Genomic DNA, 14,883 nt, shown 5'->3' on the forward strand with positions numbered 1-14,883 from the left:
TATAGACAGTTAAACACGGGAAGTTACTTTAAAGTATATTCAGCATCAACTTGATCACCACAACCAGACAACGGGAAGAAGCTGTTAACAGCACATGTGAGCACTCGCTCTTAAGTGCTGCTTTAAAAAAAGTGTGTAGCTATCTGTGATTGTTTCCCTGCTTTTTATGGTTGATTCTATCTTCAATGCTTTTATTCTTAACGTCTGTGTTAACTATTGCCTGCCCAGGGACCACAGATGAAAAGTAGCCTTTCTGGCTAACTCTGGCATATTTTCAGAAATCTTATAAATATGCACTGTCTAATAATTTTTACGAGCTAATGAAATACGTACAGTATTTTGACAAATATGATATATATACAGTGGGGAGAACAAGTATTTGATACACTGCCGATTTTGCAGGTTTTCCCACTTACAAAGCATGTAGAAGTCTGTAATTTTTATCATAGGTACTCTTCAACTGTGAGTGACGGAATCTAAAACAAAAATCCAGAAAATCACATTGTATGATTTTTAAGTAATTCATTTGCATTTTATTGCATGACATAAGTATTTGATACATCAGAAAAGCAGAACTTAATAGTTGGTACAGAAACCTTTGTTTGCAATTACAGAGATCATACGTTTCCTGTAGTTCTTGACCAGGTTTGCACACACTACAGCAGGGATTTTGGCCCACTCCTCCATACAGACCTTCTCCAGATCCTTCAGGTTTCGGGGCTGTCGCTGGGCAATACGGACTTTCAGCTCCCTCCAAATATTTTCTATTGGGTTCAGGTCTGGAGACTGGCTAGGCCACTCCAGGACCTTGAGATGCTTCTTACGGAGCCACTCCTTAGTTGCCCTGGCTGTGTGTTTCGGGTCGTTGTCATGCTGGAAGACCCAGCCACAACCCATCTTCAATGCTCTTACTGAGGGAAGGAGGTTGTTGGCCAAGATCCTGCGATACATGGCCCCATCCATCCTCCCCTCAATACGATACAGTCGTCATGTCCCCTTTGCAGAAAAGCATCCCCAAAGAATGATGTTTCCACCTCCAAACACGGCGAGTGGAGTTTATACCAAACCACTCTATTTTTGTCTCATCAGACCACATGACCTTCTCCCATTCCTCCTCTGGATCATCCAGATGGTCATTGGCAAACTTCAGATGGGCCTGGACATGCGCTGGCTTGAGCAGGGGGACCTTGCGTGCGCTGCAGGATTTTAATCCATGATGGCGTGTTACTAATGGTTTTCTTTGAGACTGTGGTCCCAGCGCTCTTCAGGTCATTGACCAGGTCCTGCCATGTAGTTTTGGGCTGATCCCTCACCTTCCTCATGATCATTGATGTCCCACGAGATGAGATCTTGCATGGAGCCCCAGACCGAGGGAGATTGACCGTCATCTTGAACTTCTTCCATTTTCTAATAATTGCGCCAACAGTTGTTGCCTTCTCACCAAGCTGCTTGCCTATTGTCCTGTAGCCCATCCCAGCCTTGTGCAAGTCTACAATTTTATCCCTGATGTCCTTACACAGCTCTCTGGTCTTGGCCATTGTGGAGAGGTTGGAGTCTGTTTGATTGAGTGTGTGGACAGGTGTCTTTTATACAGGTAACAAGTTCAAACAGGTGCCGTTAATACAGGTAATGAGTGCAGGAGAGCTTCTTAAAGAAAAACTAACAGGTCTGTGAGAGCCGGAGTTCTTACTGGTTGGTAGGTGATCAAATACTATGTCATGCAATAAAATGCTAATTAATTATTTAAAAATCATACAACGTGATTTTCTGGATTTTTGTTTTAGATTCCGTCTCTCACAGTTGAAGTGTACCTATGATAAAAATTACAGACCTCTACATGCTTTGTAAGTAGGAAAACCTGCAAAATCGGCAGTGTATCAAATACTTGTTCTCCCCACTGTATATATATATATATATATATATATATATAATATATTTTGTTTTTTGTTTTGAATTTGTTTGCGTGTTTCATTCATTTAGCTGCTGAGTTTTAATATATTAAAAAGTCCATTTGATTAAATGCTCTTTCAGACATAAATCAACGTGTTTGTTCCTTTGTTTTTTGGCATACAAGTAGTCACATTTAGAAGTATTGTCTATTTGCAGCTTCACCCCCAAAAAGAGGCAAACAACTTTTGCAATCAAAAACGATTCAATGGATCTGAAAATGTGTGCTGACAGATTAGATCATGTAGTCAGAAAGAGTTTTAACTCAGAAAAGAGAAACTACTGTGCTCTACTCCTGCATGATAGACAGTACACAGCAGATGAAAACACTTTGTACATTATGGCATGGGTGTGTTTTAACCAGAGCTCACTTCATCACTTAGTGCCATTAAATATGAGAAAGAAAGTGCAGTGGAGTGAGAAAAGCAACTCAAAAACAACTGCTGACGAATCTAGAAAGCATGAAGCAACAAAGCACTTCCATTTGTCCCTTCTGCTGCTGGCTTTACTGAAGCTCTGTGAGATTTCTCTACTAGTCAAAAATCAGTTAATGCAGCTGTAAGTTCATCCCAAAAACATTTATAGTTCTTTAACCGACTCCGAGCAGTGAAGTTCATATCAGTACATCATTGTTTATCAATGTGTGAGGTTAAATGGATTGTTGTCAGCTTGAGCTGCGATGTAAATCTCAGTCGCAGCTAAACCAGATTTCAGGGTTGTTTTCATTTTTTTTGTAATGGGTACAGAAACTCAGTGGGGGAAAAATGACAACAGAACAGAACATTTGCAATAGTGAACTGATCTGTTTAGTAGAAATTGTCAGGGGACGACCTTTGAATCGACAATCTTGTAAGAGGCTTTTAAACGTCTAATTTATTCTCTTCGTGATGACTTTGCCCTCTGGAGGCAGAATAATTAATTGTTTTCATTACCAAACATTCTCTTGTGCATTAATATCCCTGTATTTCAATAACTTCACGATTTATTGGAATTACCAACCAGAATATCTCCCCGTTTTATATTCTCTCTCTCTCTCTCTCTCTCTTATACCGTCTGCATCCCTGCCTACAGGCTGCAGCCTGTGAGTGCTGACAGATGAGTCAGACTTGTAATAAATCTACAGCAGAATGTTTATAGAGGCCGTGGTTACATTTATTTCATATTTGTCAGTTATGAAGAAGAGTCTCTTCTCTTTACTCTATTTCAACAGATGCCAAGGCCAGATAAGCACTATCTCTGTACAGTGATGAATTCACAAAAACCTTTAAGTAGGTTGGTCTATTATAAAATAAAAATATATTTGCGTACACCTGTCTAGCGCTCTAAATGTGCCCAGTGTCCTACCTCGCTGCTTCCTGAATAAGTCATGAAATCCTGCCAACCTAGCAAGATTGAAATGTTTTTTATTAAATCAGATAATCTTTAACAGTGGAGCCCGACCGATAAATCAACGTGCCGATACCTGCCAATGATATCTGATATTAGCTGGTCACAGGTCGATATATGTCATGCAAAATGTCCAAGATATGTTTGCAGTAATTTTGAAACTTAGTTTGTCTACCAGAGAGCACAAACAAGTTTATTTTTAAACTGTAAAATACCCCACATAAAACTTAAAATTGAGGCAAGATTTATGACATTCCCATTAGCCTGAGCTGTACTTTGTGTTTCGTGATAATTAGCATGTTAGCATGCTAGGGGCCCTGAGAGTTTTCTTGTTATGTTTATATTCAGTGTTACTCACCCAAACGCATTGTGTGTATCCTTGAGATCCAACACGTGCTGAGTGCATTTCCTTCTTCATAAAACATTTTGGAATGCCAATTTTTCAAGTATTTTACATTTTGTATTGTTTACATTGGTTACTAGCTTACAGGCACTTTGAAGCATATCTCAGTGTGTTACCACTACCTGTTGATCAGCAAATAGGTGTGAAACCATTGGTAGGCTTATGTATCGCGTAAAAAAATCCTGTATCTGTTGGTCTCTGTAATAGACAGTTTCTAATTCAGTTCTAATTATTTTCATCAAAAAGAGCAGTCTAAGTTCCATATTAAAGTTGCTTGAGGACATGTCTGATATCAGAAAAGAATATACACTCCCTGAACACTTAATTAGGTACATCTATACGATAATGCAATCCAGGTCATAGTTAGTGTTGTTGTACTGGACTGCATTACAGTTAAATCCGTTTCAAATATTCTTCCCCCCTCATGTTTGTTAATACAGTAACATGCAATCCAGTTTACACCAACGCAAACAACAACCTCTGAAAGTGTCAATCAAAACTGAACAATATTATCTTTAAAGGTATTTATTAAAGAATTTATGGCTGAATTGTTGTTGGATTGCATTAAACGTTTAAGGTGTACTAATGAATTGGCCACCGAGTGTATATTCCTGGAAATGATACTTGGCAGCTTTGGGGTTTTTTCACTTCCGGCCCTGCCTTCACTCTGCATTAGTCCTCAGCTGCTCCTGCCATTCCACTATCACCTGCCAGCACACCTGTCCCTCATTCACCTTAATTAGCCACCCAGTTTATACTCACTAACACTAGAGTCTTCTGACTGATTGCATTGTGCCACTATAGAAGTAAGACCCAATCAAATAACTACTAAGAAGGGCATCCTTAATTTATTTTGGTGAATATCCCCTGTCAACACAACACATGAACAGGCTTACATAATGCTAATCTTTTATATTTGAAAGCAAAATTACAAAAATAATCATCATTACCTATAAATACATCTAGCATCATGCTGCATCTGTAAGAAAAAGTGAGACAAAAAAGTAAATGAACTCTTTAGCAGCCAAATGAAAATGTGTTGCAGTAGAAGTAACACGACAAAATGAAACACTGGCTGCAAAATACTGTGGCTCTCTGCACACAAAGCCCATTTTAAAAACATAGATGTTCTCCTATTTCTGTCAGCAGTGGAGATATACTGTATGAGTCAATATATACTGATTATGCCTTGATAAGTTTGTATTTCATATATTTTAATATTGACTTTAGAAACATTTGGACATCTTATATCTAATAACACGTAAGTAGTAAAAAGAAAATAAGAATATTATAGAAAAGGGTATTTATTTAAAAAGAAACAAGGTTGCCTTCATCATTCTTTTAACAGTTCTTTCTCCCAAAGGAATGAGCACTTTAAAAGGAACTGAAGTATGCGCGAGTGTAACTTGTACTTTTCCGAGCTGCATACCACAGCCTGCATGCACAAGCATGCACACGAACACCTGGGCACATCACATGTGCTTTTACCTCTCTTACATTTAACTTATTTATTTATTCTACAGCTGCACTCATTGTTGCTCTGGAAAATCACATCAGATAAATGTCCAAATGTAACTGTCCTCTGAGCGTCAACGGAAACGCTGAATTACTGAGCTTCTCAATTGACTTGACGGGTGGATTAGCTTAAAGCCATCTTGGGAACTGTTGGCATCATTTGCAGCTAAATCAGCACTGCGTTAATGACTGCCTCTCGCAGGCCTCGTGGCTGGTCAATCAGACTACAGGCTGGTAATACACATCTTCAGAGGTCAAAGAAGCCATAAAAACAAACTGCTTTTTCATGAACAACATCCTAATAAAACAGCATGTTTGACACATCATACATTCATACACATATCTTACACTGTTTGCTACGACTAACGCTGTAAACCCTGCATTGGAAATGTAATTATTATCAGAATTACACATAGTTTTGATTGGTTTAGCTTTGTTGACATAAACACTAATCACTATTCAACTGAGGCATTGAATGTATCTAATTAAATACTTATGCTGCAATGATTTGTTGATTAATCGATTAGTTGACTTAAAGTAAATGAATCGGTAACTATTTTGATCTTAATTGTTTGACTAATCTTTCAAGCAAAGGTGCCACACATTTTTGGGTTTGAGCTTCTAAAATGTGACAATTTGCTGTTTTTCTTTTCACATACAACAGTAAATTGAATATCTTTAGGTTTTGGACTATTACTGATTTCTGATAGTATATAGATTGATAAAGACATATAATATCCACAACGGTGTAAACATTTGCACAATTATGTTACTGTGGATAATATACAGTATATTAGAGTACTTAATTTACTGTATATGCAACAAGTATGCAAACATAAAGCACCTTAATGATTTGTATTTTAATGCAAAAGCTGGAAAGGTCTTCTATAGACGGTGACTAGTGCAATAGCATGCAAAGAGCACAGCAAACAGCCCTCATGGTGGGCGTGTGTGAACCTGCTCAGTCCAACTTGCCAATAAATTCTCCTCGGCTGACTGTACTTAATACAACAAAGAGCTCAGCCGGTTTATGTGCAGTTTCCACGTTACTTTGTTCTGATAACAGGCCACTTAACTTCATCACACAGTTAGAGAAGTGGAATATTTTTGCGCATCCCCGAGTGAGACCCTGACACCAGATACATCTCTTCTGACTGTCCGCAGTGAGTCAGCTGCAGTTAATGTTTCATTCTCAGTAATGCTCTGTGGTGTAGGAGCTCATGTTGGTCTTATAGTGCACTAAAACTATATGTGGCTGAGTGAATGGTGCATCAGGACCCTTTAGAGTAAGTGTGCAAGTCACCGTGCTAAACTACAGAATGCAAAAGCCATAATATACAATTTCTGCACTTGTCTCACAACGTGATATAGGAGGAAGATGTATTTTTAGAGATGTCGTAAGTGCACTAATGACTCTGGCTCTGCCCGAAGCCCTCTGACTGTTGACGCCGTCGGCCACTTACAGACTCGAATTATGGGTCTCTATTTGCAGCGGATGCATTCAAAGCAATTATCAGGGAAATCCAGACGATATGGCTCGTACTTAAAGTGAAAAGTAATTTTGTTGGAACGTTTTTTATTGTTGCAAATGTTCACTGATATGACATCAACAGTCTCCTCCAGCATTCATTCCAACAGCTTCTGTTGTCAACAACGGCACTGAGCTGCCTCCTAAACTCTAAAAACGACAAGCATGGAAATTTTTGAATGCAAAAAAGTAAAAATGTTTGATAAACATGACTTCTTTTCTTTTTTTAAAACTGGCATAAAAAGACAGTGAGCCACAGCTAGTTCTTAAAGGATGACTTCGACATTTTGGGAAATAGATAAATGACTAGATTGATGCTATTCACATGTCTTTACAGTAAATATGAAGCTACTGTATAGCTTCATACAGCAGGTTATCTTAGCTTAGCATAAAGACTGGAACAGGGGGAAACAGCTAGGACAAAATATCCACCTACCAGTACCTCTAAAGCTCCATAATTAACCCGTTATATCATGTTTGTAATCTATACAACACCAAAGTGTAAAAAGGACAAGTTGGGGTTATGCGTGGGACTATTTCTTGGACAGGTGCAGTAACTTCTGAGATATCACTTGTTAATTAGTGAGCTTTTAAAGGTGATGCAGGCATACTTTTTTATAATTATTTTAACTGTTAGATGAAGGACTTCTAAAGTGGAAAATCCCTGTAGAAAGGTTACCAGACCATGCTGATGTTTTTAAGCACAAATCTATCATGAAATTATCGTTTCTGTCAGAGTAATAGACATAGTTGAAACATGTACTTTGGTGGTAAGTCACCTGAACAAAGCTCCGTCCTGCAGATGCCTATGGGTGCCAAACTGAAATGGAGACCTGCCTCCAGGAGGAATGTTTACCCGAGCTTAGCACAGAGCCCTTATTGCTCAAAGCAGCATGAGCAGATTTCTGTCTGCATTTCACTTCTGCACCAGCTATGTGCCATTTCAGATTGGGACCTGCCCAAAGTGAACCCCCTGTGATGACAAGAATAGCTCTTTTAAAGACACAGAGAGGAGATAAATTAACTGTGTGTGATCAAGTGTAAAATAACTGTACACCAGCAGTGGATGAGAGGCTTGAAGGAATTTGAGAAAAAGGATTCCTGACATTCCTAAAAGTACGGAACACGTTTGAGTTAAATAATGTGGTAGGAGCAGTGTTTTATAAATATTCCCAGTTGACTTTAATAAAATACAAAGTAACTGAAGGATGAATGGAAAATTATCTTAGGAACTTATCAACAGTCACAATCAGACTCCATGGTGGAATCTGAACAAAAAAGTGTGTTGTACCTGTATTTTAATGTAGCACTTTATTGGATTCTGGCTCTCAATAAGGATGCATTATGTTGTGTCACACTACATTTTCAGGTGGAGTGCAGTTCAGGATATAAGGAGCTTCATGTTGTGTACTTTTTTGAAGAATGTGCAGCTGGTTTCAGCACAATCAACATTGAAATTAACCTTAATAAAAAGGCACAAGCATGTATTTTACAGTATAAATGAATGAGGCATTAGATTATTTCACTGTCTGTAAATCAGAAAGTATACACTGTTGTATAGCCTGCTTTAAAAATTGCACTATATATATATATATATGTGTGTGTGTGTGTGTGTGTGTGTGTGTTTATAGGCTATTGCAACCTACTTATAACTAATTATTTTGCTCTTGTGTAGTGTCATTCTTAATATGTTGCCTCACTGAACTAATCGTTTCCATGGGCAGATGCTGCTTTTCTTACAGTCCGTTGTCTTTATCACACCCTCCAATGATCGTAACAGACAGAATATGTCCCTGCTGTATTCATTTCCAGAAACAGACGATGCAAATGCACCTTGTTGTGAAATCACATTCAAAGCAAAGCAATTAGCCTATTCAAACTTCATTCTAATGGAGCCCAGATGGTGAAGGTGTAGGTGAAGTAATGATGGAGGCTTTACCTTGTATGTGCTGGTTGACCACATTCTCCAGCCGATCAAGCCTCTCCATGATCCGGAGAGTGTCCCCTCTTTTGTCACCCTCTAACTTTCTCTCCGGTAAAGGCATCGGAACTTTGATGTAAATATTGGCGATGTAATTAGTTACCCATCCGACATAGAGCAGGCAAACAATGTTGGTCATGCCGCTCAGTATCACGCATGTGGATACCAAAGTTTTGGTTCTCCTGGTGCAAGCCATGCCGACATCCCTCCATACAGCCTGCAGTATCCCGTCAAACCTGAGGACAGGGCGACAGCCGCCCGCAAAAAACTGGAAAATTGAAGTTATTTCCAGCGACTGTGCAGCGATGCGATATCCGATGCGCGGAGCCTCACTTCAAAAGTGCCGTGTGGGTTTTTGTTGCTGGTTAAACACAGGTTAATGTCAAATATCTACAGGTGAAGGTTCTCCCTCTTGCTCCAATGCGAACCTCAGTCGGCTCCAGTTGAATGTGAGGATCAAGGAAACAGGAGACACACCGAGCATCCTGCTGCAGCCAATGGGAGGGATGGTGAGGACTGACAGCCTCCGTGCTGCACGCGTCCCCGCTGCGCACTGATTCACTGTGAAAGTGGATCTGACCGGACTATTTCCATAGACCTATTTCTGTCCGAACAGCGACATATTTGCCCCACACCGACCTTAAACTGCTCATTTGATGTGTAATGCTCTTTTCTTGAGCAGTGAGACAAATCCAGCTGAATCTCTGATAGTTTTTCTTTCAAAGTGCCACACAAGAGTAGAAAACACGTTTGGAGTTATTGCGATGAGATCCAAACGAACATATGAGTAAATGTCTTGCTGCAATACTGGATCAAGCCACGAGATAGAGACAACGGGGTCTCCGTGAGGAATCAAGGTGTGGTGGGGTCATGTTAGGTCTGGCTCTGGTCCAGCTCACCATATGAGGAGGATGCAGAGAAGAAGAGGCTGCACTGCACTCATTTCACGCGCTGCTGTAATTAGACCAGTGCAGGGAAATATAATTACTGCAAACCTGCTCAAAGGGCGCAAATACTGTAGATAAACTGAGCATGAAGACCTGTAGCACCTGCATGGTGAGCCTGGTGAGACAAATAAATAGTAGTCAACAGTAGTCATTTTCTACCAAACTGTAAATCAAATGTTGAATATGAATACTTTTGAGGCAAGTTTGCATGGTTATTGCTCCTGTATAGGTCCTCTTTTTCTGGCATGAGGCAATTTTTGGATGTTAAATAGTGGAATTTCCTGTTTGGAGTTGTATAGACCTAATTGCATATTTCTCTAGCCAAATGAAGGCTCATTAAATGGCACAGCGAAAAGAAAAAGCTCAAAATGTAGCAATTGAGAAGGTTTTGTATATGTTCACTTTCAAAATACCATGCACTGATATTCATATCTGCAGGAGTGTGATATGTCTGCTGCAGCACCTCTGGATTCTGTGTCTGACAGTTGTTTCTTTTTTTTTCTTTTGAGGGTGGTCCTCCTACTCTTTAAGAACATCAAATTATTTTATTAATTTAAGGACATCTTGCATTTGTCCGTAACTGAAAAACCTTTGAATGCACAAGGAAACTGCAAGATCCAGTACTGAATGAATGTCAGATCTTTTACTATATTTTTTATCAAAATTCTTGATTGTATTTTGATGGTAATTTCCAATATCATCTTCGCCAGATGATTATTTGCTAATAACAGCCTTTGTCATCCAATCTGCCAGACAGCTACAACACAGCAGGTTGCCAGAGTGAAAGCATGTTATGATGGGAAAAATAAATGTTACATCAATAAAATACATTTTTAATAGAATAAACAGCATTATTATGAAACTTGATTTCCCTACAGTATTCTTCCTCGACGACTACAGCATCACTGCCTTTTCAGAGCAAAATGCAACTAAATCTTCATCTTTGCGGCTGACTATCATACACCTTGATCATAGTGACAATATGAATCAGCTGTGAATATGCTGCCATTTAAAAAAGAAATTATTTTCAATGCCAGTGCATATATATGCGGCTTCATTATTAAAAACATGCTTTGTCATCAATAATTGTCTCTACATTTTTTTCTCAGTCAAAGAGCATCAGTGTTACCTAATTTACCCTTTCATCCATATATCCAGAAGTTATGACAGACCACCTCCTCTGTCCTGCCTGCTCAGCAGCAGCCATTTAAAGCTGTGAGATGATCAATGCAGGAACATGCTGCCCATTCATCTCAGCTAACTGACCTGCCAGAGTGCAAAAAGGTATTTTCTTCAGTTTGCAATATGAAGGGTTTTTCTTTTTTGCTATTAACATTGATGTGATGAAAAAGTATTTCTCGCCTTTTCTACTCATTTAATCTCATCTTCACCCACGAGATTATATTGAAAGTCAAGTTTGTAGGATTTTGTGCCCTCCAGTTGCAGTTTATGGAACAAGTCTTTTACTGAAGGTCCATTATTAAAGGTTGAAATGCTGACTATAGATAGGATGTAATTTACACTTATGTAAGTCTGCTAGAGCTGAAACAATTAGTCAATTCAATTTTTTTTTAGTCAAACATTTTCTAGTTTGAGCTTCTGAATCATGAGGATTTTCTGCTTTTGTCTGTTTTAAATCTCTGTAAATTGAATATCTTTGGGTTTTGGTCTGATGGTTGGACAAAACAAACAATTTGAAGATGTCAGCTTGGTCTGATTAATTATTCTGCCAGTTATTATCTCATTTAATAGATTAGTCGCTTGGGCTACAAACATCAGAAAATAGTCATAAATGTCCATTACTCTTTGTCTTTGTCGGAGGCCAATGTGACATATTAGTTGTAGTAGACATATTCAGTTTTTAACAATATAAAACATAGAAAAGCAGCAAATCTTCACATTTAAAGCTATAGTGCGCGACTATATATTCTCCGTTATATTTTAGCCAATGCAAAATGAGTTGATACAAAGCTAATTAAGCCTATCAGCTCCACAAACTCTCTATATTTCTCAGTATAGCTATGTTTACAAAATAGTGTAGTCGCGCAGCAGCTCGAGTGATGCGTTTTACGTCAACTTTGGAGATGAAGAGGACATAACAACTACAAGATAATTACCTCTTCTGAAGAGTCCATCGTGTTTTTATTTAATCCTTTGTGTCCTCCTTGATTTGACAGGATAAACACAACTAGCAGATGCATAGAGGAGGGAAGTGGTGTGCGATCATCGAAGGTTTGCGTCACGTGGATGCAACGACAGTGTTGTTGTCATTACTTAGAATTCCTCATGGGGGCGACAGAAACTACGCACTATGTCTTTAAGAAGCTTGAACCAGAGAGTGTTTGTCATTTAAAAATGACTTAAACGATTAATTGATGATCAAAATAATTGGCCATTGAGCGCCTGGGTAGCTCACCTGGTAGGGCGTGCGCCCATATAAAGAGGCTTAGGCCTCGACGCAGCGGCTGGGGGTTCAACTCCGACCTGCGGCCCTTTGCTGCAAGTTGTTCCTCCGCTCTCTCTCCCCTTTAAAGTCTAAGCTGTCCTGTCGAGAATAAAGGCCTCAAAATACCCAAAAAATTATTAAAAAGAAATAAATAATAATTGGCCATTCATTTCATGTCGACTGACTAATGGATCAGTCGACTAATCATTTTGCTCTTGAATATTGTGATAGGGATTTTCCCAAATTTTAATGACGATTAATCAAGAAAATGTCCGCATTCTAGCATGTTAGTACCATGATACATAAAAAATCTAATGAGCCAATATTCAACCACCAGTTTCCTCACACCGCAGGTCTTTGTGGGCCATATTTCAACTTTCAAATCACCTAAAATTTAATTTTTGACATGAGAGCTAGAGAAATATTTCATTGAAATCTGAGGAACATTTAATTACTCTAATCAAATTTCCTTCCACTGACTTCAAATGGCCTGCTTGATGCTTCTCAGACTGCAAACTGCGCACTGTGTAGAGATCAACACAATTTAAGTGGATTGAAATTATAATGAGAAAATTATATCTTGGCTAAGTCACCAGACAGTCACATTGAAGCACCGATCCAAAGATTAGCTTGTTTTCTAACTTACAGTGTGATGATGTATGAGTTTGATGTATGTGTTTCAGCTCTAGTTTCACTTTGTTCATGTTATTTATGACCCTCTTCTCTGTTTAAAGGGCATACTGGAAAACGAAGCCTGTCCTTGCAAGCACAGTCACTGGATGTTGTCATGAAGACAACCTCAAAGCCGTGTACACATTTAATTGACAAGCCATAAACACCTGCAGGTGTAAGAAGTGCAACTTCTATCGATTTCTTTTGAACTGGAGCCAAGCCGCAGCGACTCTGAGGTTGGTATTAGGGATCTGCCATCCTCCCACTGAGTGATCCACCCGTCCAAGCAGCTGTCACATTTAGTCTGAACGAATGCTCTTCTTGTGGGCTGATTAATTACTGTGTGTAAGAGGTTATCCTGTAATCATCACTGCAAGGTCCCAGAGACAAAGACACTACCACAGTAAGTTACTCAGCTGTGGAGACAGCGGCCATTAATCAACAAACCACACACTCGACATGTAAGGATTAGTCCTTGACGACGAAGATAAGTAAATAATTGTGATATATTTTACAACAACCACTTCTGAAGTGATGCCTTTAATTAACTGCTATAAATTATAGAGTATGTTGTCCACATTGAGGCAGATAAAAGACACTGAATCCTACCAGCTTGAAAAGGTGCTGTTCTGAGGATGACCCTCTGATTGCCTCACAATCCCCCCATTAAACGGTAGAAATGGTCGACACAAATCCACCCTTCATATGGTGTGGGAGGCTGACCCTTTACTCTGTACTATCCGAGGGCGGGGGGACCGATAAGAAAAAGAAAATTTCCCCTGAGACACAGGATCACTTTCAATTAATTCATGTTTAACTGCCACACACTACCGATTGTACAGGAGCCTAAGAAAAGTCAATTATTTTGAGTTTCAAAAAATCTTTATAGCCTTGAAATAAATATAGTCACTTCGGTGCCAGGTGTAAGGCTGTTCTCCAGTTGTTTCTTTTTGATTAATAACCATATCTGTTCAGTTTTAGCATTAGTTTAACCTACAGGTAGATACACAGGACTGTATTTCATCATGCTTTATTACATGGCTTTGTTTAATTACGGCATCTATGGTCTGTTATTCCTTTTTTGTCATAATGTTTTTATTAATATTTTAACATGATTATGTGGGGGGGGGGGGGTTACACATTTGAAAAATGGATGAATATAATCATGAATGTCCATGCATTAATCAGAACAGAATTGGCAAGCAACCACGAACAGAATAAAAATAGAAAAACATGCGAGCATTTGTGTTGCCAGCTAGCCATGTCTGTCGTTAAGTAATATTACTTCTGGCAAGTTAGGAATAGCTTTGGACAGTATGTTTGATAGCATTTCTGAAATCTTCCAGAACCCTGTAACCCTTGGGCAGTCCCACACCACATAACACATTTCTTTGTGCATAGGGTGCAATTTGGTGATGGTGAAGCTTTCATTCTATGCAATGTGCAGGGAGTAAAGTATGTTCTTTGTGTGAAATTATAATTAATAACTTGATGGGGTTCCTGAAGATAGTTGAATGTTCTGCTAGATTAGTTTCCAATTGGGTTGGAGCTATTTGGTGAGAGGTCTGCCTTTCAGTCTGTCAATAGAAAGGGGCTTACAGGAGGCCTTATGCAAGATGGAATATATTGTCAAGACCAATCAGTCTGTTATTTTTGAAGAACAGAGCATTGTTATGGATGCCATTCTGATTATAGACTTATACAGACATATTCATAATATGTCATGATAGAAAAAAGCCTTTCTTTATGTGTTCACATCGAAAATTGCAATAGCTGTGCTGATATTCTTCTAATTGTTTATCACAAATAAAACATTTACTCAAGAATCAGTTGAATGGATATTTCTTTATGGAGATTACACCTGTGTTATCAATCTCCATCTGACTTTTCATCACCTGCACCTTGTTATGAAACAGCTGAAGGGCAAAAAATCTCATTAAAAGAGTCCTTTTTTGACTTTACACTGAAGTGTTTTGAATATTTGTACTTCTAAATAAGCCAACGTATTAAGGTAAATCATTGCGATGTGGACACAGGAATTGTGAGATGAGAATCACA

General features: G+C 38.8%; 1 protein-coding gene and 1 long non-coding RNA gene across 2 annotated transcripts in view; one reads left to right on the forward strand and one right to left on the reverse strand.

Moving 5' to 3' along the window:
* The window catches only part of galnt18b (UDP-N-acetyl-alpha-D-galactosamine:polypeptide N-acetylgalactosaminyltransferase 18b), a 98,498-nt gene extending 89,074 nt beyond the window's left edge, over window positions 1-9,424 (reverse strand). Inside the window, exon 1 of the mRNA XM_078248347.1 lies at window positions 8,719-9,424. Coding sequence (XP_078104473.1) covers window positions 8,719-8,956 — 238 coding nt within the window. The 5' untranslated portion in view covers window positions 8,957-9,424. The remainder of the gene's footprint in view (window positions 1-8,718) is intronic.
* Window positions 6,270-14,640, forward strand: LOC144516766 (uncharacterized). The gene is made up of 3 exons (XR_013501870.1): window positions 6,270-6,414; window positions 10,866-10,991; window positions 12,888-14,640. It is a non-coding gene; the product is annotated as an uncharacterized LOC144516766 (long non-coding RNA).
* Window positions 14,641-14,883: the final 243 nt, after the last annotated feature.

This window comes from Sander vitreus, chromosome 1 (assembly GCF_031162955.1).
Source record: "Sander vitreus isolate 19-12246 chromosome 1, sanVit1, whole genome shotgun sequence".
NCBI classification, from domain to species: Eukaryota; Metazoa; Chordata; class Actinopteri; order Perciformes; family Percidae; genus Sander; species Sander vitreus.